General features: G+C 37.8%; 1 protein-coding gene across 3 annotated transcripts in view; it reads left to right on the top strand.

Moving 5' to 3' along the window:
* The window catches only part of CHN1 (chimerin 1), a 92,683-nt gene that overhangs the window by 23,466 nt on the left and 49,870 nt on the right, over nt 1–19,347 (top strand). Inside the window, exons 2-6 of one of the 3 annotated variants that reach the window (XM_059853154.1) lie at nt 526–585; nt 6,266–6,293; nt 6,409–6,515; nt 7,180–7,293; nt 9,910–10,092. In XM_059853154.1, the coding sequence (XP_059709137.1) occupies nt 10,073–10,092 (20 nt within the window). In that variant the 5' untranslated portion in view covers nt 526–585; nt 6,266–6,293; nt 6,409–6,515; nt 7,180–7,293; nt 9,910–10,072. The remainder of the gene's footprint in view (nt 1–525; nt 586–6,265; nt 6,294–6,408; nt 6,516–7,179; nt 7,294–9,909; nt 10,093–19,347) is intronic. The other 2 variants (XM_059853153.1, XM_059853152.1) reach the window with 2 other exon arrangements.

Genomic DNA, 19,347 nt, shown 5'->3' with positions numbered 1-19,347 from the left:
TACTCTGCTACTCAACTTGTTGTCTTTAGATCTGCAAAGGCAAAGGCAACTTTCTCTTTCTTCAGAAAGGTCCTCACTGAGCAGTGGCAAAGGCAGAGTTTGACAGTGCACAGTTCTGAATGATTCTTGTAAAGTCTTGATGAATTGCAGGGGACTGGGTGTGTGCCCAGCTTAGTAGGATTGGGCTCCATCTGCTTACCAAAGTCTGACAGCAGCCTGATTGGACATAGAGGGAACTTTAGTTTATTATGGTCCTTTTTCTGATCTGTTTGCTGGAACTTGTCTGATCTCACCTAGTTATTCCATATTACTTGATTAATTCATTGTAAAGAAAATCAATATCCCATTTTGGCTTGCAACATTCTTTTTTTCTGACCACTTGTTAGTAAATTTTTATATCTTTTGTATCCTTGTGTTAAATTTTGCAGAAAGTCCCCTTTATTTAAACTGCAATGTTTAATGTTAAATTCCTAACTGACAGAACGATTCTCTATTAATTAGAATTTTCCTTCTGCCTCCTCCCAGTGTATCAGTTGCAACAGGAAGCTCCCCATCCTAGAAGAATAACCTGCACTCGTGAGGTAGGTACCACAGGGTTCAGTTCTATACAGCCCAGTAATTCCATGTCTGTACTTGATTGTGCCCAGCCCAAAGAGTGGTTCCTTGGGACACTCTGTGCTGTGATTGCAGTGAGTAGCCTTGGGGCACTGGTACTTGGAAATCCATTTGTTCAGAAATGGAATTTAAAGCATTTTGATCTGTATCTTCATTTACTGAGACTCATTTACTACTTTTTGATTCTTAGACATATGGAAACATACATTTTCTCCTCATTTTCTCATGAGGATCTCATTTGTGACTGTTTTAATTCCCACAGAATTAGAACCTCCATTTTTCTGTATATATTTTGATTTCTTAAAATAAATTTAAAAAAAAAAACCAAAAAAAAACCCCAAAGAAATTTAAAAAACCCAAACCAACCCATAATTGAAAGTACCAGCACAGTTAAGGAAATCATACAATGCTTAACATGACAATTGTAATTATTTTGTAATTATTTGACTGCACAAAATATATGTACTGTGTAGTCAGGCAGAAATTGTAAACTGATGAAGGAGTCTGGGATATTCAGGAAGGTATGTTAGCATAACATCCCAGGGTAGTTTGGCTGCAGAGAAGGGCTTGGAGGTCTTCTGTCCTAGGGGGTAAGAACTCACAAGCAAATTTCATTTTAAGTTCTTTTTCATAATGTTTCTTAGAATACTATTAGCTAATCCAGTCAAATAAGCAGAGACATAAATGTGTATTCAGTATCTGAAAATTAAAAATTTTTACTCCCCCTGGTGTGATGGAAATTGTTCAGCTGTTGATCAGATAAAGATTGCCTTCTTTTTTAGAATAGAACAAGAAACTTGCCAGCCAAATATAAAAGCATCTGTGTAAATCTCTTCAAATACAAATCACACTGACTACTACAACTTTCTCATCCTCATTTTCACTGCATTTAAATTCTGTTAATTGGAAAATGTTACTAGCTCTAATAGAGATAGCTAATTAAAAAGTTGGACTGGTTTACAAGGGAAAATTTGCTATGGGTGAGTGGTGGCCTCTAGCCTGTTACAGTCAGTGGGGGATTTGCAAAAGTATCACAAACAATCCAAACGTTGCCAAGTCTTGTCATCAGTGCAGAAGGAAATGCAACAGGTTAGTGTCTGTAATGTCATACTTCTATGAATTTATTCCAAAACAAGATTTTGACATATGACAAACTAAAGTGTAAAACCATCCCTGTGTCAGAGTGAACAAAAAACTGAGACATTGAGTGTTTTAAAAGAGTTTCTTGACCTCTGCAGAGTAAACCTGTGTCTGCACCATGAACATAGAAACTGAGAAATAAAAGCTGTAGATTTAGAAACCAGTGTGAATAGAAGTAAATAACACAAAACTCTGAAAGAATCAGTCAGGTATTTAGCTGCAGAACAGAGCATGTTAAATACACATTATTTTATCATTGAAAAATTACTTCTTTTTTTTTTTTTAAAGTTATTGGAAGCTTATTTTTAATTAATACAGGTAAAATTGAAGAAGTACATTTTCAGTGTGCATTTTCCTACTTCTGCATTCATTCTTTATGATGCAGAAAGGAGTTTTTCATTCTCAGTGTTGAACAATTTATGCAGCTGAGCTGATTTGAAGTGAAAATATATTCAGCAAGCAGTAACTTGTTAACCTTTCTCTCTGGTCTCAGCCTCTCCTGCTTGTGTTGAGCTTTGTGATCTGTTCTTTCTCAGCTGGGTTTCTATTAGCAGCCACACATGAGTCAGTGGGGAGCAGAATCTTTTCCTAAGTGGTTGAATTATTCAGCTGTATAAACAAATTCATAAATATTAGGAAGAGAATTTTGGTCCTGAGAACATCAAAGAGGTCAGTGGGAATGAACAATATGTAATTTGGTGAGGTATTAACAAATAAATTGCTCTTCTTGCCTTATTGTAATCCACTTGTTGACAGAAGCAGGAGCAGTGACTGGGGGAAAAAGCACTTGTTAAAGAATAATTGGAAATCACACTGTAAAAAACCCCAACCCTTCATTTCATGTGCAAAGACACACATGGTACAAGTGCTGATACTGAGAGGAGTATTCAACAGAGTGACCTACTTAACTGGAAATGCTTCTCAAATACAAAGAATTCAAGTTTCTGCTCTGCTGCACCAGTTTCATATCAGAGCAGCACACAGATCAGTGGAGAGATGCTGAAGTAAAAAGAGCATTGCATTCATTTGGGATTCTTTATTGTGAAGGTGCAGCAGAGCTGAGCCTTTTAATACTCCATGAGGTTAAAGTTGATAATTCCATAACATTCTAAGGTTATTTGACTTCTGCATGAGGCTTGCATGCAAATGATAATGTTGTTTGTCCAATTAATACTGTATTTCCTCCATGAAATTACTATTTTTTCTGCATATTATATACATGTGTGCATGCATAGGCATATTTAGGGCAGCCTTGACCGATATATAAAAGCATTCAATGAACAATTTAAAATAATTATATTAAAAATACATAGTATGGAGAAATTAAAATCACTGGCTTGTTCTGTCCTTTCAGGAGGCTTCATCCTAATTCAGTGCTAATAGTTAATAAACCTGTTAGACAGCATCTCTGTGTAGTATTGTGAAAATGGTCAAGACAGAATATGGGCATATATAATGCACATCCTTATTAGAGCTGTTTGTAAAGGTGGCCTTATCTGCATGATATTTGACCAGGATGACTTTCCAAATTCCATTATAGCTAAGCTCTTTTCCTGCTATAAGGTGCTTGCCATGTCTGTTTGATTTGTCTGTTGATAAATTTGGTTTCATTGCCTTCACCCCTCACTTTGAAAAAATGACAAATTAAGCAATGGTGGATATCTTGTTCATCTTTGTGTTTCTTGAAGGTATCATATGGAGACCTTATTTTTTTCCTGTGGCCTCTGCATTAGTGATATACAAATAAACACATTGAAAACACATATCTCATGCTTCCCCCACCCATTTTTTTTCCAAGTTAGAAGCAATTTTTAAAACCTTGCCAACCAAACAGCAACAGGAAATTTTTCCCAAAAGTAAAAATCCTGAGAAGTCAAGAGGCAGTGTTTGGCTGATCTTTGCTGGATACAAAGAAAAAGCAGCAGCTATGGCTGCTCTTACTCACACTCAGCAATGCTTTGGTCCAAAAATATTGCCAAATCAGAAAATAATTCTGCAGAGGATAACTACACTGTATTTTCAGCTATCAGCTTTAGCTAATAGGACCAATTTCTTGCTATCATCTTATTTTAAAATGTATTTTCTTTCTTGGATAGGTTTAGTTCCAGTCCAGATGTTTTGGTTTTGTCTCATTAGCTTATGGATGACAAGCAGTGAAAGTTAGACTATTGAAGCTTCTGAACTGAACTGCTTTGGCTTTCAGTGCTCAGGTGCACAGGGAGGATATGTGGGTGCCTGCAATTGTCATTTGTAGAATTAATTTTCTAGAATACAGTCTGCCAGGAACTCTTTGAAGTCCAAGGAAACAGAAAAGATCAAGAAAGCTGCACGTTGCTTCTGGTTCCAGTGCAGTGAGGGATAAGAACCCTGTGTCTAAGTTGCCAAGGGTGCAGTTGGTGTAACACCTGTCAGAAGCTTTACAGAAAGCCTGACAACAGTGTTTACTGCCTTACATGGTAAATTTGGCTTACAGAGTCTGTGTGGTTTTCTCAGTGCACACAAGCTGCTCTGTGTATGTAACCCAGTCATTCTGAGTGAATTAGAAGGCCCCTGCTGAGTTCTGATGGAATTTTCTTAAAGTCTTAATGTGTGTCAGTATAGATGTCAAAACCCCCTAATATTATCGTAAATACAATAAGTGATTAAAAAAAACCCAAACACAAATAAACAGGCAATAAAACTCAGTGAATTGAGGTTCCAGCTGCACTGAGTCTTATGCAAGCAAAAAGTGTTGCCCATCAACATTGATACTGAAGTTATTGCCAGTTGGTAAAACTGATCAGTAGAGACAGTGTTAACAGAAGTGGTTATTTTCCTTTTTAACTCATCATCCCCTAAAATGAACTGCAAGCCTAGCTACAAATGCCTGGAAGTCCTGTGGGCTTTTTTTTCAGATGCTTCCTTCCAGTCATCTGCCCGTTCACATTTTCAGATGTTTGCACTGAGTGTATTATAAATGTTCTTAGGACTTGCAAGTACTCTGAAGATGCCCTGTCAAGTTACTAAGCCATTTCTGAAAAGGAATGCTTTTGCTTATGTGACAGAACTGGAAAATTTATATAAATTCACTGCGATAAAGATAAAATCTCACTAGACAGACAACAAAATCTTATTCATGACAGGATTCTTCTTTTAACAACTGCTCTAAACTAGTGTCTTGGCTTAAGGGTTTTAGTTAAGAATTGTTGCAAGATTCTATAACAGCAACAATAAAGTGCTTTCATTTTTTCTCTGTTGATGTTGCTATCTTCTTATTGAAGAAATAGCCTACATTTAACAAAAACTATCTAAGACCTTTCTTCTTTTTTTAAATAATCCAGTCTCTTCAGGTCCTTTGAAAACAGCTATCACACCAGGCAACTCTTGTTTGCTGTTATAAGGGAAAAGGAAATATTTTAGAACGTGATAAATCTTTCCAGTGGTGGAATGTTTTTTTCCAAAGTGATGAATCATTACAATAGCTTTTTATTTGCTGGGAATGTTGAAGAATTGTTATTAGACTGTACATCAGGATGTATGTTGTTTTTTGCTGTTATGGATATCTGAAATCTTTATACTCCACTGAAAACACTGGAAAGAAGCACTAATATTAATAGGCTTTTTGTTGAAAAGATGGAAAAAACCCCTAATACTGTGTTTTAGTATAGCTGCATTGTTTTATACTTCTGTAGTTCAAGTTGTAGTTGACTTTTACTCCCCAAAGAGTTTCCTCCTTTAAATTTAGCAAGAAAGAATAACCTGGTGGCTTAAATTATTAACTGATTTCTATGGGATATGCTGTTCCTCAGTTGGCTCTAAACTTCCAGGACAAATGAAGATGCATTACTTCATCTAAAATAATTATCAGGCACCTCTGCATGTTGTGTGCATGTACAACATAAGGTCTCTGGAGCACAGACAAGGTGGAGTTACAGTCCATAACACATGCACACCTGCTTTTGAAGTCTTTTGGGTGATACTGCAGATGACACAGTTTAGTGAAGTCAAGAAGCACAAGACTCAGGCCCTTAATGATTTACTCAACCATTTGCCCTCACTCTGAGGGCCTGCATAGTAGTGGCTTTATTTCAGCAGGGGCACCACCAGCTCTGTGATGGAAGGTAACCTGTAAATGTAAGGTTTTATAGATATCTCACTGTATTAGTGCACTCAACAATATGGTGCACTTATGTGCATGAAATGAAAACCCATTTCCCCTGTCTGGCACTTTGTAAAACCAATATTTAATGCCATCAGTTGGTATATGCAGAATCCTGAGGATGACATGATCCAAGTGGCTCATCCTTTCTCACTCCATTTTAAGCCATTCCCAAGTGCAATGTTTCCTGGAGGTTTCCCTTTGGTTTCCCCATGTTCTAATCACAGGAGAAATTCTGTTCTAGATTATTTTTGCCTGCACTTTCACATTATATCCCTTTTCTGGTTTTAATACTATATTGTAAGCAGTCCACTTACTGTATAGCTTCTCTAGTTATGAAACATGACAATTTCTGTTGTTTCTTCTAGGTAGAGAAGAGACCCAAATATTATGGAAGAGAGTAAGTAACAAACATCTCTGAAAGTGGTTTATCCTGACATATTGGTTAATAATAGTTACAGAAAAGGTGTCAAGTGTTTAGTCTGAGCTCTTTGTTTCTTCTGTGTGTTTTACAGCAGTGTGTCTCACCATCAGATCATTATTACAGTGCCATCACTTTTGTCTGCCTAAAATTACAGCTGCAATTTCTGATGGATATGGATATCACTGAGTGCTACTTTAAGTGAGAAAAACATACATACGTTTCTGTGTTTTCAAGGGATTGTCTTCTTCTATCCCCCTCTCCTGCTGGCTTTGCAAAATGTGTTTCTGTTTAGGAAGAAAAGATATTTGGATCCCAAATGCAATATATTATCAGTCTCTATGTGTCTTCTGTTTCAGGTTGCTAATGCAAAGATGGTTAGATTTAGTGTGAAGAAACAAAGAAGATCTTACTTATGTTTATTTTGGTAAAAGATGTGTAGTGTTGCTGGGTTATTACATCAGCAATTATTGAGATTACAGCAACTTGACAAAATCTCAGGGATCACATAAAATATCCTCGAGTGCTTGAAAATGTCTGATTGCATGCCACTAGCACAAAACATGTGAAACCAGCAGGAGAAAGCAGATTTATTTCTACATATTAAATAGATAGATGCAGATTTAAAAACATTATACTTGTTTCATAGATATTCTTTCCTACAAGCCTTTCTAAACCATTTGAAGTAACTAACTTCAAATACAGGCAAAAAGGGAAATTAATTCAAACTGTAGATTCTGCCAAAGCAATCATTTTTGTGTTTATTTCTTTTATAATTACTATCATTGGTGCTTTTTAAATGAAGACCAAAAGGTGATTTAAAAGAGAAGAGGCATGTATTTAAAAAAAAATTTTTGTTCCTTAGATTCCATGGGATGATCTCAAGGGAGGAAGCTGACCAATTATTGAGTGTTGCAGAGGGAAGCTATCTCATTCGTGAAAGCCAAAGGCAACCTGGGACCTACACTTTGGCATTAAGGTCAGTAATTAAAATTTCATTTTTAAATTTATAAAACATTCAAATGGTTTTACTGTATTGCTGACCTCAGATCATAAAATTCTTTGTAGTTGTTTTAATTTCTTTTTCATCATTATACTTTTTTACCCTAGTTACAGATTTGGTATCTTTGACCTTCCCTGCCCTTTTTGAAGTGCTAACATTCCTTATTGTTTGCACCATCAGGATAACAGCAATTGTGGTTTGGCTGGTGGGGCTTCATTTTACCCTTCTCCCAGTGTGATCCAGATGTGACCCCATGCAGATGTTGGGAGAGCAGGTGATCAGGAAATAAAAGGCACCTTAAGAGTTCCCTGACTAATCTGCCATGTCCTGGCCAGGCAGCTGCTGCTGGAGAGCACTCAGTCCTCCCTGGCCTCTCCACGGGATGGCAACAAATCAGGAGGCCCTTTTTGTCTGAACACCTGTTAGCTAACAGTGCTTGCAGATCTCCTTCTTCATTCTGCAAAGTTCTGGCAAGTGGGTCAGCTATAAATAAAAAAAACAAAAAGTAGTTCTAAGGTTTAAATAGCTTAATTACTTTTAAGATATTGGAGGTTATTTTGGCCTGTGCTGTACACCTGAGATGGGAGATGGTGGTTATTAGCAATGTTGTAAATCTAAGTGGGACAGAAAAATATTGAAGGAGAAAATGCAGTTACTGAAAGTTTTATATGGGTAAAATAAGATTATAATTAAAATAATAATGTCATGAAATAATAGGTTGTGGTGAATTAGTTTTTCAGGGGAAAAAAGAATATGTTTTCAGAGAATTTTTGTAGAAATAAAAGAGAAACATTATTGACATTTACATTGACTTTCATTAACAGTGTAAATTTGGTATTTCTTATTAAAATAGTACTCCATTTCATCATCTTCTGCTCTTGCAATATTCTTTTAAAGTTACAAAGAAATCAGTTTTGTAACAGCTGGCTTGAAGGCAGCTCCCACTCCCTGCTTCCAATGGTGCAGAAGACTCAGGGCCTGTAGATAAGATGAAGCTGTTGAGCATCTTGTAGGATGTATTACTGCAGGTTGTTTTTCAAATGCACCTCCACTCCAGCAAGTCAAAAGATGGCTTTTTTTCCCAGGTTTGATGGTATCTCTCACACTGGAAAACCCCTTTGAAAACAATAAAATCAGTTTTGTACCAAATAGAGAAAAGAATGGATAGTTGTTAGTGATCAGTTTGGGAAAAGGTTTCAAATAATAGCAAAGTTGTTATCATTGATTTATTTCTATGAAATTAAGTGTTTGGGATAACACATGAGAAACTGAAACTGCAGCATCTTGCAGCCATTTCATTATGTTTAAATGGTAAATGACTTGTGTATCATGAGCAGTGAGTCTAGGGGGCTGCTTTCCTTCCCACTGCAGGCAATGCTCTGTTCTCTTGCTGTTGGCCTTCAAAGGGTATGAATGAGGGTGTTAACTCTGATATCTTAGGGGGAACTCTGTGAACTGTGGTGCTCTGTCTTCCACACATTGGAATTTTACCACCAGGATTTATTTTTTATCACTGCTAAGCAGTGTAGCAGGAGTCTGTGTTTCCATGGACTGGAGAGAGGATTTTTCTCAGTTTTTATTTTTGCTCTCCCTGGAATTATAAATACAGAATATAACCATTAGCCACAATGCCCACTGACTGTGTTTCTGACATTGTAGCCTCTCTGAAAGACTAGGTCCTTTCTGCAGTCTCTCTGTGCATCCTGACTGTGAGAAGTTTGCTGTGGGTGCCATGATGAGTTTATGTAGTTCTATCCTTTTCTGAGAGTATCACTTGAGTTTGGGTCACTACACTGCCAGATGGCAAAGACAGCCCCATCTGCAGTTTAGATAATCCCAGCAGGAATTTAAGAATGTAATTTCTATGGCCAAAACCAGAGCTTGTCAGTAGGATGGTATGTATGAGCAAAACTTTTCCAAGTTCAACAGAAAGCTTTGATTGAGTTCAGGGTCTCTAATTTCACCCTTTCTCTTCTGGTTGTATGAATAAATTTGGTTTTTTCATACTAGGTTTTAGTGCCACTCTGTCTCTGAAGCAGTCATGTTAACTTAAAGATCACTTACTTATGATTTTTGCTTTTTCTTCTTTACCTTTGTTTTACCCCTTAGAAGGTGTGGGAGGAAAGAAAACTTGGTCAGCTGTTACATAAAAAAACAGACACAGAACAGATTCCGAGAATTTTATGAAGTTAACCCAGCAATTCTCTGGAGGGGCTCTAATTCTGCAGTAACATAGTGACAAAACATGAAGGGAAATATCCTTGTTTTCTGATTGGTTTTCAGGCACATTTTGGTAAAAAAAGTGGAAAAAAGTTGAGTAAAATTTAGATTCTTTAAAGTACTATCAACTCTTGGTATAAATCCTTGGTTCCCTCTGTATTTCTGTGTATCTACCCAATCTCTCTCACTGTTGTTGTCTGATGTGTCAGTCTTTGACAGTCTGTCAGTTCTGGGTAGGGCAAATTGGAAACTGCCTATGAAGTGTGATTGCATCATGAAATCCCAGTTCATCGAGACATAAAAGTCTTGTGGTAGCTGTGGGTAGGAGCAGCTGATGCTGAGACTGAGACAGGTTTGTTTCCTGGCTTGTAGCTGCCGGTGGCTCTGCTGGGGAGGCAGGCAATTCAGTGAGACAGACGGCCCAGCACGTCCAGCTCTGGCAGATGTCTTCTTCCTGTGCTTGTGTCAGCGTGCCTGGGAGCCCTGAAAAGCCCAGTGCATCCAGTCGTGAAGAGCAGTGTAGTGAAACAGGATCATGTCCCTTCCTGTGGCAAGGTATGATGTCTCTGTCATGGAATGTTTCCAGCCATCCTTTCTGAAATGGAGAAGAACAAGCTTTTTGTGATTTGTCCTGAGGACCCAAGCCAGACAATTCCTCAAATCATCATGGGACACTTAGAGTGTTACAGCTTTCAGTGTTCCATTTGATTCCAGCTCTTGTAGCTGATGTCCAAAAGCTCAGTGTCCATACCAGCCAGGACTGCACATCCTGTCCAAGATGAACTGCACCACATGTTTTAGTTCTTTGTTCTCCAAAGCCTTCTAAATGAGTTTTTGACCACTGTGAAGCATTAGGCTGTGGTGCTTTTATGGAACTAGCTTTAGTAGATCTAAAGATCTTGTTCCTGAGCTGCTATAGCTGCAGACATAGCTTAGCACCACCACTTAAATGCCCAAATATAGGACAGGAAAAATAACACTTTTTGCAAGCTAAAGCAAAGCAGTCAATTGTTCTCAGTGAAATACTGTGGAATTGTTGAGTTCAAAGTGAAGATTTTTAATATTTTTTTCTTTGTAAGGTAGGGAAAGTGACTCTTGCCCAAAAAAAACTTCTCATTTTTTAATGCTGCTGTTGAGTTACTGTAAAATCTGCTTTCCACTTATATAACAAGCTGCATTTTGATCGTCTTATGATGAGCTATTTTTGCCTACTTTCATCCATTATTGTGCAATTAATTTGCATCATGACTTTTTAAAGGCAGACTACCTTTTAAATATAAATTTGAAACAAAAGATGGTGGATTTTTTCAGAAAATAGTTTTCTCAGAATTTGTAGGAGAGATAGGAGTATGTTCTTAAAGAAAAAGAAAATGATAATTTAAATTTTGTTTGAAGTATAGAAGTTTGACTAAATAGTCAGAGCTGTCCTTCAAATAAAATTGATGTTAGAGCCTAAGAAGGCCTGTAAAATTGTGTCAGCTCAGATACCATATAGAGGAGAGTGAAGCATAAACACAACTGAGAGCAGAAAATCAGCACCCTACTATATTTAATGCCTGTACTTAATCATGGATGCATTCACCAATCATTACTAATTAATTAATCAATCAGAGAATGCCACTGAAAATGTTTTGCCATCTTGAGGTTTAAAAAAAAAAATTACTAACATGAGAAAACGATCGTAGGTATATATCTGTGTCCATACATATCAGCAAGTCTCTGCTAGAATAGAAAGATATAAAATGCATTGTAATGCTAATTCAATGTTCCAGGCAGATTTAAAATAATGAAAATTCCTAATTCACTTCTGGAGCTATCAGATCTGCTTTTACATTTGGCAAAGGAGGAGTGCCTTGCTTAGTGTGAAGACCTATAGCAAATGGCAGTAACAATAGGCATGGTGTGCAATGCAGCCCTCTGTGGTGGAGAGCTTGTTTAATTATTAGGATGAGGATAAAGAGGAAATGGGTAGAGATGTACTAGTGGTAGGCATTGAATGTGATGGTACTGCATGTTCTTTTGAGCAGATAGCTGCTGTAGCACATTTAATTGGTTACCATGGTTTCCCTTCCTGCAAATTCTATTGTTGTGATACTGAGAATGAATTGAAATAAGGTTCTGCAGCATGATTTTTTTTTAAAAAAAAAAAAAGGCAATAATGTGAGCCATGATTATGAGTCATGTTTTCTTTATGTTTGGAGGCTTGGGCACATTGAAGATTATGTAGCACCAGGAAAGAATTCTTCAGGTGAAACGAATGTCAAAAATTAGTAATCTTTATTTTAGTCAACATACATTGTGCAAATTCGTACATACATTATCAATCCCTGAATTATGACATTTTTTTGAGAAACTAGCCACAGGCATTTTAAAAGGAGACCTCATTGGTAGGCATTAGGGCATAATGCTGCACATGAACCTTTTGAGTTTCAGAGGATGACTGCTTTGGTAGCTGGATGCTGTTTATTTTCAGTGGGCTCTTTTGGAACACATGTGTAGTGCTGTGCCAGAACACGTGTGGATTGCTGTGGGATTACTTACACATGTAGAATTCAACATCTGCAAAAGAATTCAGAGATTAACACTGTTGATCTGCATTCTGCTGAAAAGCCTTGTTGAACATAGTGGGACAGGGGAGAGCACTTGGGGAAAGAAGAATTGTTTGAAACTACTTTATTCATTATAATAGCTGAATTATGTTTTTTGGATTATGAATGTATCAAAATCTGATCATAGTTTATCCTGCATCTACAGCTGATCTGTAAGTAGTCAGAAGGAGCCCAGCAAAGCAGTAGCTAACTGCATCTCTTCACTTTACCATGGTAACAATATTCTGACATCATGCTAGTTGGTAGGGAAAAATTCTAAAGACCATTTTAAAGACTAAACTTTGCATATCTTTCTGTGTATTTTTTACCTGATTTGCAAATGAAGTGATTGGCAGTAGCAAGGGTTGAATTCAGTTTCTAGAATCCTTGGTTGCTAGCTGAAAAAAAAAAAAAACCAAAAAAACAAAAACTAAAAAAAAAACAGAGGAAAAGGTGGTAATAAATTCTGGAGCTTGCTTTTCTGCTTCAAGTAAAACAGTTGGCCCTCTACCTAGATGATGTTCCATGTAAAAAGTTTCTTTTCCTACAAAAAATTTCACACTAAATAATTGCCTCTGTTAGTTTGTCAATAACATGTAAGGTTCAGCTATCAGTAAACACCTCAGGTGTCTGCTTATCATCTGCCTTATGTGAGTGCACCTGGGCACTACTGAAATGGCTTCACTTAAGTATTTAGAATAATAATAAATAGCTGCTAACCTTAATGAGTAATTAACTGGCTACCTAGGTCCTCCCACAGACCAGAAAGCTTTTTTCCTTATGGTTCATGTCTTCTTGCTGTGTTCCTGTTCTCCTTCCCTCCTCTTCCCATCTGTTGTTGTTGTCAGCTCTGTTTTCTTTTGGCTGGAGTGTCTAATTTATCTTTAGCAATTCAGTTTACTGCAGTCTTTCTCCTGCTGGTGTTAAGTTCAGCACTTCTCAGAGGAATACTCGGCTTCAGTGCGTGGTGAACGTTTTTGGGAGAGCTTGTCCAAGAGATGCCTGTGCTCAGTGTGCACAGCTCATGCTCATTTATGCCCTGTCCTTCACCCTGGCTGCAGCTCCTGCTGTGCCAAAAGCTCTGCTGTGATCTGCTGGGCAGCAGAGGCACCGGGCTCGTGCTGAACTGCTGTGGTGGAGCTCAGGAGGCCTGGGCTCACTTCTTGGCTTCATAAATGATTGGCTTGAGGCCATGAAGTCCTGCAGGCCTCGTTTCTCCATTAGAGAAGATGTTTTCTCTATTGTCACACGTGCTATTCAGTACAAAAGTCTAGGATATCTTAAAGATGCCCTAGGCAGACTGGAAGTTGTACCCCATCTCTCAGCCTACCCCCAGTCACAGGTCCTGAGCAGGAACCTGTGTGGCATTTTGCTGGTTTTATGCTGCCTGGTTTAAAGCTTCTGGGCACTGTTGGAGTTGAAATAATAGTTGAAAAAATCAAATTGTAATGCAATCAGTTGCTAATCAAATTGTGTATGCAAGTATGTTATGCTCTCCTCTCCTGTCAAAGCACATATATCTTTTCTGTCTTCTGCAAGTTCTACTGGAATGCCTCTTTTCTCTACTGCTTTTAGAAAATGCTAGGTAGAAATCTATCTGCAAGTTAGTCCTTTTGACTGGCCTCTTATTTTGTGTATTTTTGGAATTCATATTTAGAAATTTTGTATTTGGAGAAACACCTTTATTCCTGTACTACTTCAGCTGTCGATACTGTGGGTGCTTTACAGACATGTTTTCAAGATAACACACAAGATAACCTTACATTGTTGTTTAATGTCATAATTGCTTTCATCAAAACATTTATTAATTATTCAAGCACCAAAAGAACTGACACCAATAAGTGTTATCTGGCCCAGTTTTCCTTTTCCTTCTCCCTCCTTTATACTTGGTGAAGCTCAGCTGAGTATGGTTCCTCCTGATTTGATAGGTGCTAGAAAGAGAATCAAGCTAATTTTGTTTTCTTTTGTATCTTGAGATAAATGAACTTTAACAGTTTCAGTAATAAATTGACATCTGCCCCATTTATTGCTGCACTTGGATGAAAGAAGAAATTGTATTCTAGAAAAACAGAATATAATAGTGAAAAAGCTATGAATCTTCATTGATGAACTGTTAATAGCCCCAAGAATTCTAACAATGCATGTTATGTATCCAGGATCTATCTGATTTTATGTTGTTATGCTTGCTTGTTGTTAAGGAAAGCAGCTTTGAGGAAAAACCATTTAGAGAGCAGGATGAGTATATTGGTGAATCTCACTGTTTGCAAAGAAGTGATGAGTGAGTACCAGAAGATCAGAGGTAGAAGTCACTGAGAAAACAAGTTAAGTGAATAGTAAATTCTGTAATACCTTTAAGTAAGTTAAGTAAATCTGCATTGTAAGCTTTGAATTAGCAGTGGCTTAAGGCAAATCAGATTTGACAAAATCTCTGTGGAATAGAATTCCTACTGTAGTTTTTTTTAATCTAAGTGAATTTGGGTTTTCTTGAGACCTTGAACAACACTGCTGTGTACCTTAGGAAAAAACCCAAACAAACAGGAACAACAGCAAAAACAATGTTGCTCCACTCTGCTCTCCAAAAACCTTTTCTGGACTTGCAAAGCTATTTTACAGTAAGAACATTTCTCTGGGTTTTCACTTGATGTCTTCCTCTCTGGTTTCCTTGATATACTGAATTAAAATATCCACATTGTTTTAGAAGGATAAATTAAGAGCAAGTTGGTTTTAATGTGAGAAACTCTAGAGAAGCAAAAGAGAAATACGACAGTCATGAGTAACTTTTGAACTAAAGGAGGGTTGATTTAGAGTAGATTCAAAAGAAATTATTTTATGATGAGGGTGGTGAAAACTGGAACAGGTTGCCCAGAGAAGTGGCAGATGTTCCATCCCTGGGAAAATTCATTGGTGGGGCTCTGAGCATCCTGGTCTAGGTTAAGATGTCACTGCTTACTGCAGGGAGATTGGACTGGACAGCCTTTAAAGGTGCATTTCCAACCATTCTTGGTCTCTATGAACTTAAGCCCTTGTAGGGAAAGCTACTCTAAGTGAACAAAAATGAACATGTTTGAGCATTATGCTGTGGCAGTTTTCTCTCCATAGTACACAACTGCAGTGGGATTCCTGCTGCATTGCTGATGTTGTTCTACTTCAAAATATACCAGAAAAACAATGTCATATATGACCTAAAATGAAAATTTTTTATATACAGCAAAATTTGCACACATATTTTGAAGTTTGCTGAGCAGCCAGTGGTAGGACTGATACTTTAGTTTAGAGGAATTGGAAGACAGTTCTATTTTAAAGTAATGTGAAAGCTCTCTGTAGCATGAAGCCACATGGTAAAATGAACTCTTGAAGAACATTTCTTTAAAATTTTTTGTAAGCCTTATCTAAGTATTAGGAAACTGGGAAAGTTAGTAACTTTCCTGCAAGTACCTTTTGACCAGATGATCTTTATCCAGGCAAGCTGGCATAGGTCTCCAAACATTGCTCTCATGTCCAGAGAATACACCAGGCTTTTAACACGTTCCTGTGTGCATGTAGAATTCCAATGGCTCTTAACCACTAACCACAGTGAGTCTATTTCCAGGAACCATGGGGCTTTCACCAGGTAGAACAGGCAGTAAAACAGTGCCCAAAACAGTGGTATGGATTCTGATTCAGTCATCAAATCAATCCTAGCAATTGATAGAAGGTTAAATGGAATAAGGCATCCAGGCACAGTACTAAGAAGAGGTGATGCATCTATTCAAACCAAACAGATTATTTTCAAAGGCTTATCACTGATCAAGAGCAGTAACATTTACCTTAAGTGGTCTTACTGCATATTACTAGCATACCACAGTACTTATCCGCTGACATATTTTCAAAATTTTAAGATGGTGAAAATCAGCTGTTGATGGTCAAATAATACATTGAAGCAAATGAATTCTTTTCTAATTTTGTTAGATTTATTTGTGAAATGCTCTATTACAGGTACCAAGAGCTGGTAACACTTTTTCTTCATTGCTTTCAGCAGCTGTTGCCTACTGCTGGTGCCCTAGAGCAGTTGTTTTGTCTCTGACAGTGCTTATGATCCACAGGGAAGTGCCACTGCTCTGGTCCTCCCTGCCTGCTGTTGGCACGCTATTTATGCAGTAGTCCAGCTTTGACAGGGAAGTTTGGGCACTGATGTCTTCAGCCTCAACTGAGAGAGACTGCTGGGAAGCTGTTATCAGTGGTAGCCTGCAAGCTCTGAGCTTTTTTGTTTGATCCAGGTTAGGCAGAGGGAGGGAGTGGCAGTTGTGTCTGCACTGGCAGGGACAGGCACATTGCAGTACCAGGTCTAAGATCTCTTTTCTCTTTGGAAGGATGCCATACTTTTTCCCTGCTGAACTCAAGTATCATGCATTCAGCATGGGTGTTACCTGGTTTTAGGGATGACTTTACACTAAATTAATGTTCATCAAGCAACAGTCAGCTAGCCAGTACTGCCCTTCCAAATGGCTCTGGAAAACAAACCATAGTGACTGTCCTCTGCCACCCTTCCCAGCCATATCAGCAAGGATTTTTTTGTCTCCATTTGTATCAACCCCTAATGTATTTGACTGCATTTATACAAGTTGTGTTCTCGTAAAATACTGCTCAGGTTTTGAAAACTTTATTTGTCAGGCAGGTATTCTGGGAAGTTGACAAGTTCTGCAGTTCCCTGGCCATCATCAGAAATGTTGTTGCCAATGAATATTAAAAAAAAATAAAAATTAGCTGCTTTCAGGAGCTGGAGACCTTCAGGGATAATTGTGTAGAAGAGGTTTTGGCTGCGTGCAAGGCTTGTCTTTTGACAAGGAAATGGGCCAAAAGAGGATCTATGGAATAATTTGTTTTCACTCCCAAGAACACAGCATGATTAAGAGACATCCATGATGGCAATATTTCTCATATTCCTGTGGCTTTTTATGGAGTGTCAAGACTCGAGTTGTAAGTGTTGGTTGAGAGTTTTCAGAAAATAGAACTGAAATTCTGGCACCTAATTTTAAGAAAGACTTCTGCCTTCTGGCTGCAAAGCACATTAAGACTCTTTCTCCAAGGGAAGATTAAGTCCAAGTGACCTTTAGGCTCAGTCCTAAATTTTCCCAGTTCAGTGCATGAAGTTGCTTGAAATGAAGGAGGACACAAGTAGTCCTGAGGGGTATTAATTTGTCATTTGATTGCAGCTGTGCACTCTAAACAATGCCTGTGTCTAGAAATTATTCTCATCATAAAATAGCCAGTGAAAGTGGTGAATAGCTGCTGTACAATTCTGTATGTGGACTATAAAATTCATCCTCTCAGATGGTAAGGGAGTGTATCTGTGCTCTCAATCCTTCCCTTCTTCCTTTTGTTTCTTTACTGAATGCTGCACACAGGTGGGTGGCTGATTCTGAGGCCTGTCTCCCATGGCATGCTACCTAATTCAACTCCTCAGTCCTTTATTTTCCTTTATTAGCAGCCACATTTGCTCTGCTGTTCAATACATTTTCCCACATTAACCACTCTGCCCCACTGGCAACCAAAGGAACTAGACAGTGATTGCTTTTCAGACAACTTGGAATAAAAAAGTCCTTTATCTGTAGTCCTGCTGCTTGCAAACAGATGCACAGTGGACACAATGAGACTGTTTGACATGTCAGAGGTCTAATTCTTTTTCTTGGAAAAACATCTGATGTTCCCCTGTATAAACCAAAAGAGAACATACTTTATCTGTGTCCCACTTTCTACTTATTAAACAAAAAACAGCTGGTACTAGTACTTGCCTTTAGGAGGAGAGCATCAGGAAGTTGAAATATCAAATCTTGGCTCTACTTAGTTGCCACGGTGATGTATAATTAACTAGGCTGCAGGAATGTTACAGAAAGTAAACATGAGGAAATAGTCTTGCTAGTGGAAAAATTTAAACCATAGCTTTAAGTAAGATTGAAGATTAAGTCTTTATTAATAATTTTCAATTGAACATGTATGCTTTTTTAATATTGTAATTTGATCAAAATAGTGTCATTATGTGGTCAAGAAAAAAATTAAATTAATTTGAAAGAAATAAAACAGGATTCTGAGACATGTTATTGACAATACAGTCTTTGTAAAAGACTGGTGTTTCATTGATTTGTGGAGATTTTGGGGGTTTATTGCCTTATTACTAGTAGAATTCTATTTTTCCACAACATATCCAATTAGATAAGAATAAAGGAAAAAAAATTGATTTGGAACAAATGGGAAATTAGATAAAGGCAGACCATTCATCTCTTGGAAACTCTGTTCCTTACAGTATCTCTCAATGACACACTTCATGTGCAGCAGTCTGAACAGATCTACAGCATAGGGGCTGCTCAGTAAAACACACCTGGGGTAGGACAGTGCACCTTCTGACCCTGTGGGAAAGAAAACTAAGCTTTTAAGGAGTTCTGTCTCTTTTCTGCATTTGGTTATCTTGTTCTTCAGATCAGGACTTCAGAACCAGACAAGACTGGTTTTAGATTTTGAGGGATGTTGCCAAAATTAAAACACTGTGTGTACTTAGTACTAGGTCTTGTGATGCTTTTCTGTGTGTTACCATCTCTTGATAAAATTGTGTAATACTTCTAAAAACTAAGAGCAATAAGTGACCTCCAGTTTGCTTGAAACTCTGCTTTTAGTAGTCTGAGCAGATGTTACTGATTAGAGCAGCAGTTCACCTGCATCTCTTAATAGAAGTGATTCTAATGTCTATGTCATTTAAGGCCCATCATTCTTCACCTGCAAACTTACTTGGTTCTCCTGATGAAGTGAGAGCCACCACGGTGCTTGTATGTGCTCAGTGTGCATTATTCCCAGTGACTTGGGCAGATGACAGTGAAGGTTGCTCACTTTGGCACTGCAAAGTGCTGAGCACTCTTGGCTCACGTGGACTTCTCTGACAGTCAAGGGTGTATAAAGAGGATGTCTTGTGGTCAGAGCTTGTTTGCCATACACAGTGTTGAGTATAAAGGTGTCTGAGGAGTAAGTTTGAATACATCTGCCCCTTCTGCTGTAACTTAGGACATTGTTTTGCTGCTTTCTGAATGACTTGTATTCACTCAGAACTGCATCCTATGATTTAATTAGCATTGGGTAAAAATGTTATTTCTTTTTGTCCTTTTGTAATTTCTCATGTTTGATCCAATGACGTTTTAGTTTGTATGGCACAGAAATATGCATGGAAGTACCAGTTAATCTGCAGGAAAATGCCCAC

Source organism: Haemorhous mexicanus, chromosome 8 (genome assembly GCF_027477595.1).
Source record: "Haemorhous mexicanus isolate bHaeMex1 chromosome 8, bHaeMex1.pri, whole genome shotgun sequence".
Lineage (NCBI taxonomy): Eukaryota > Metazoa > Chordata > Aves > Passeriformes > Fringillidae > Haemorhous > Haemorhous mexicanus.
This window is presented reverse-complemented; position numbering and strand designations above follow the sequence as displayed.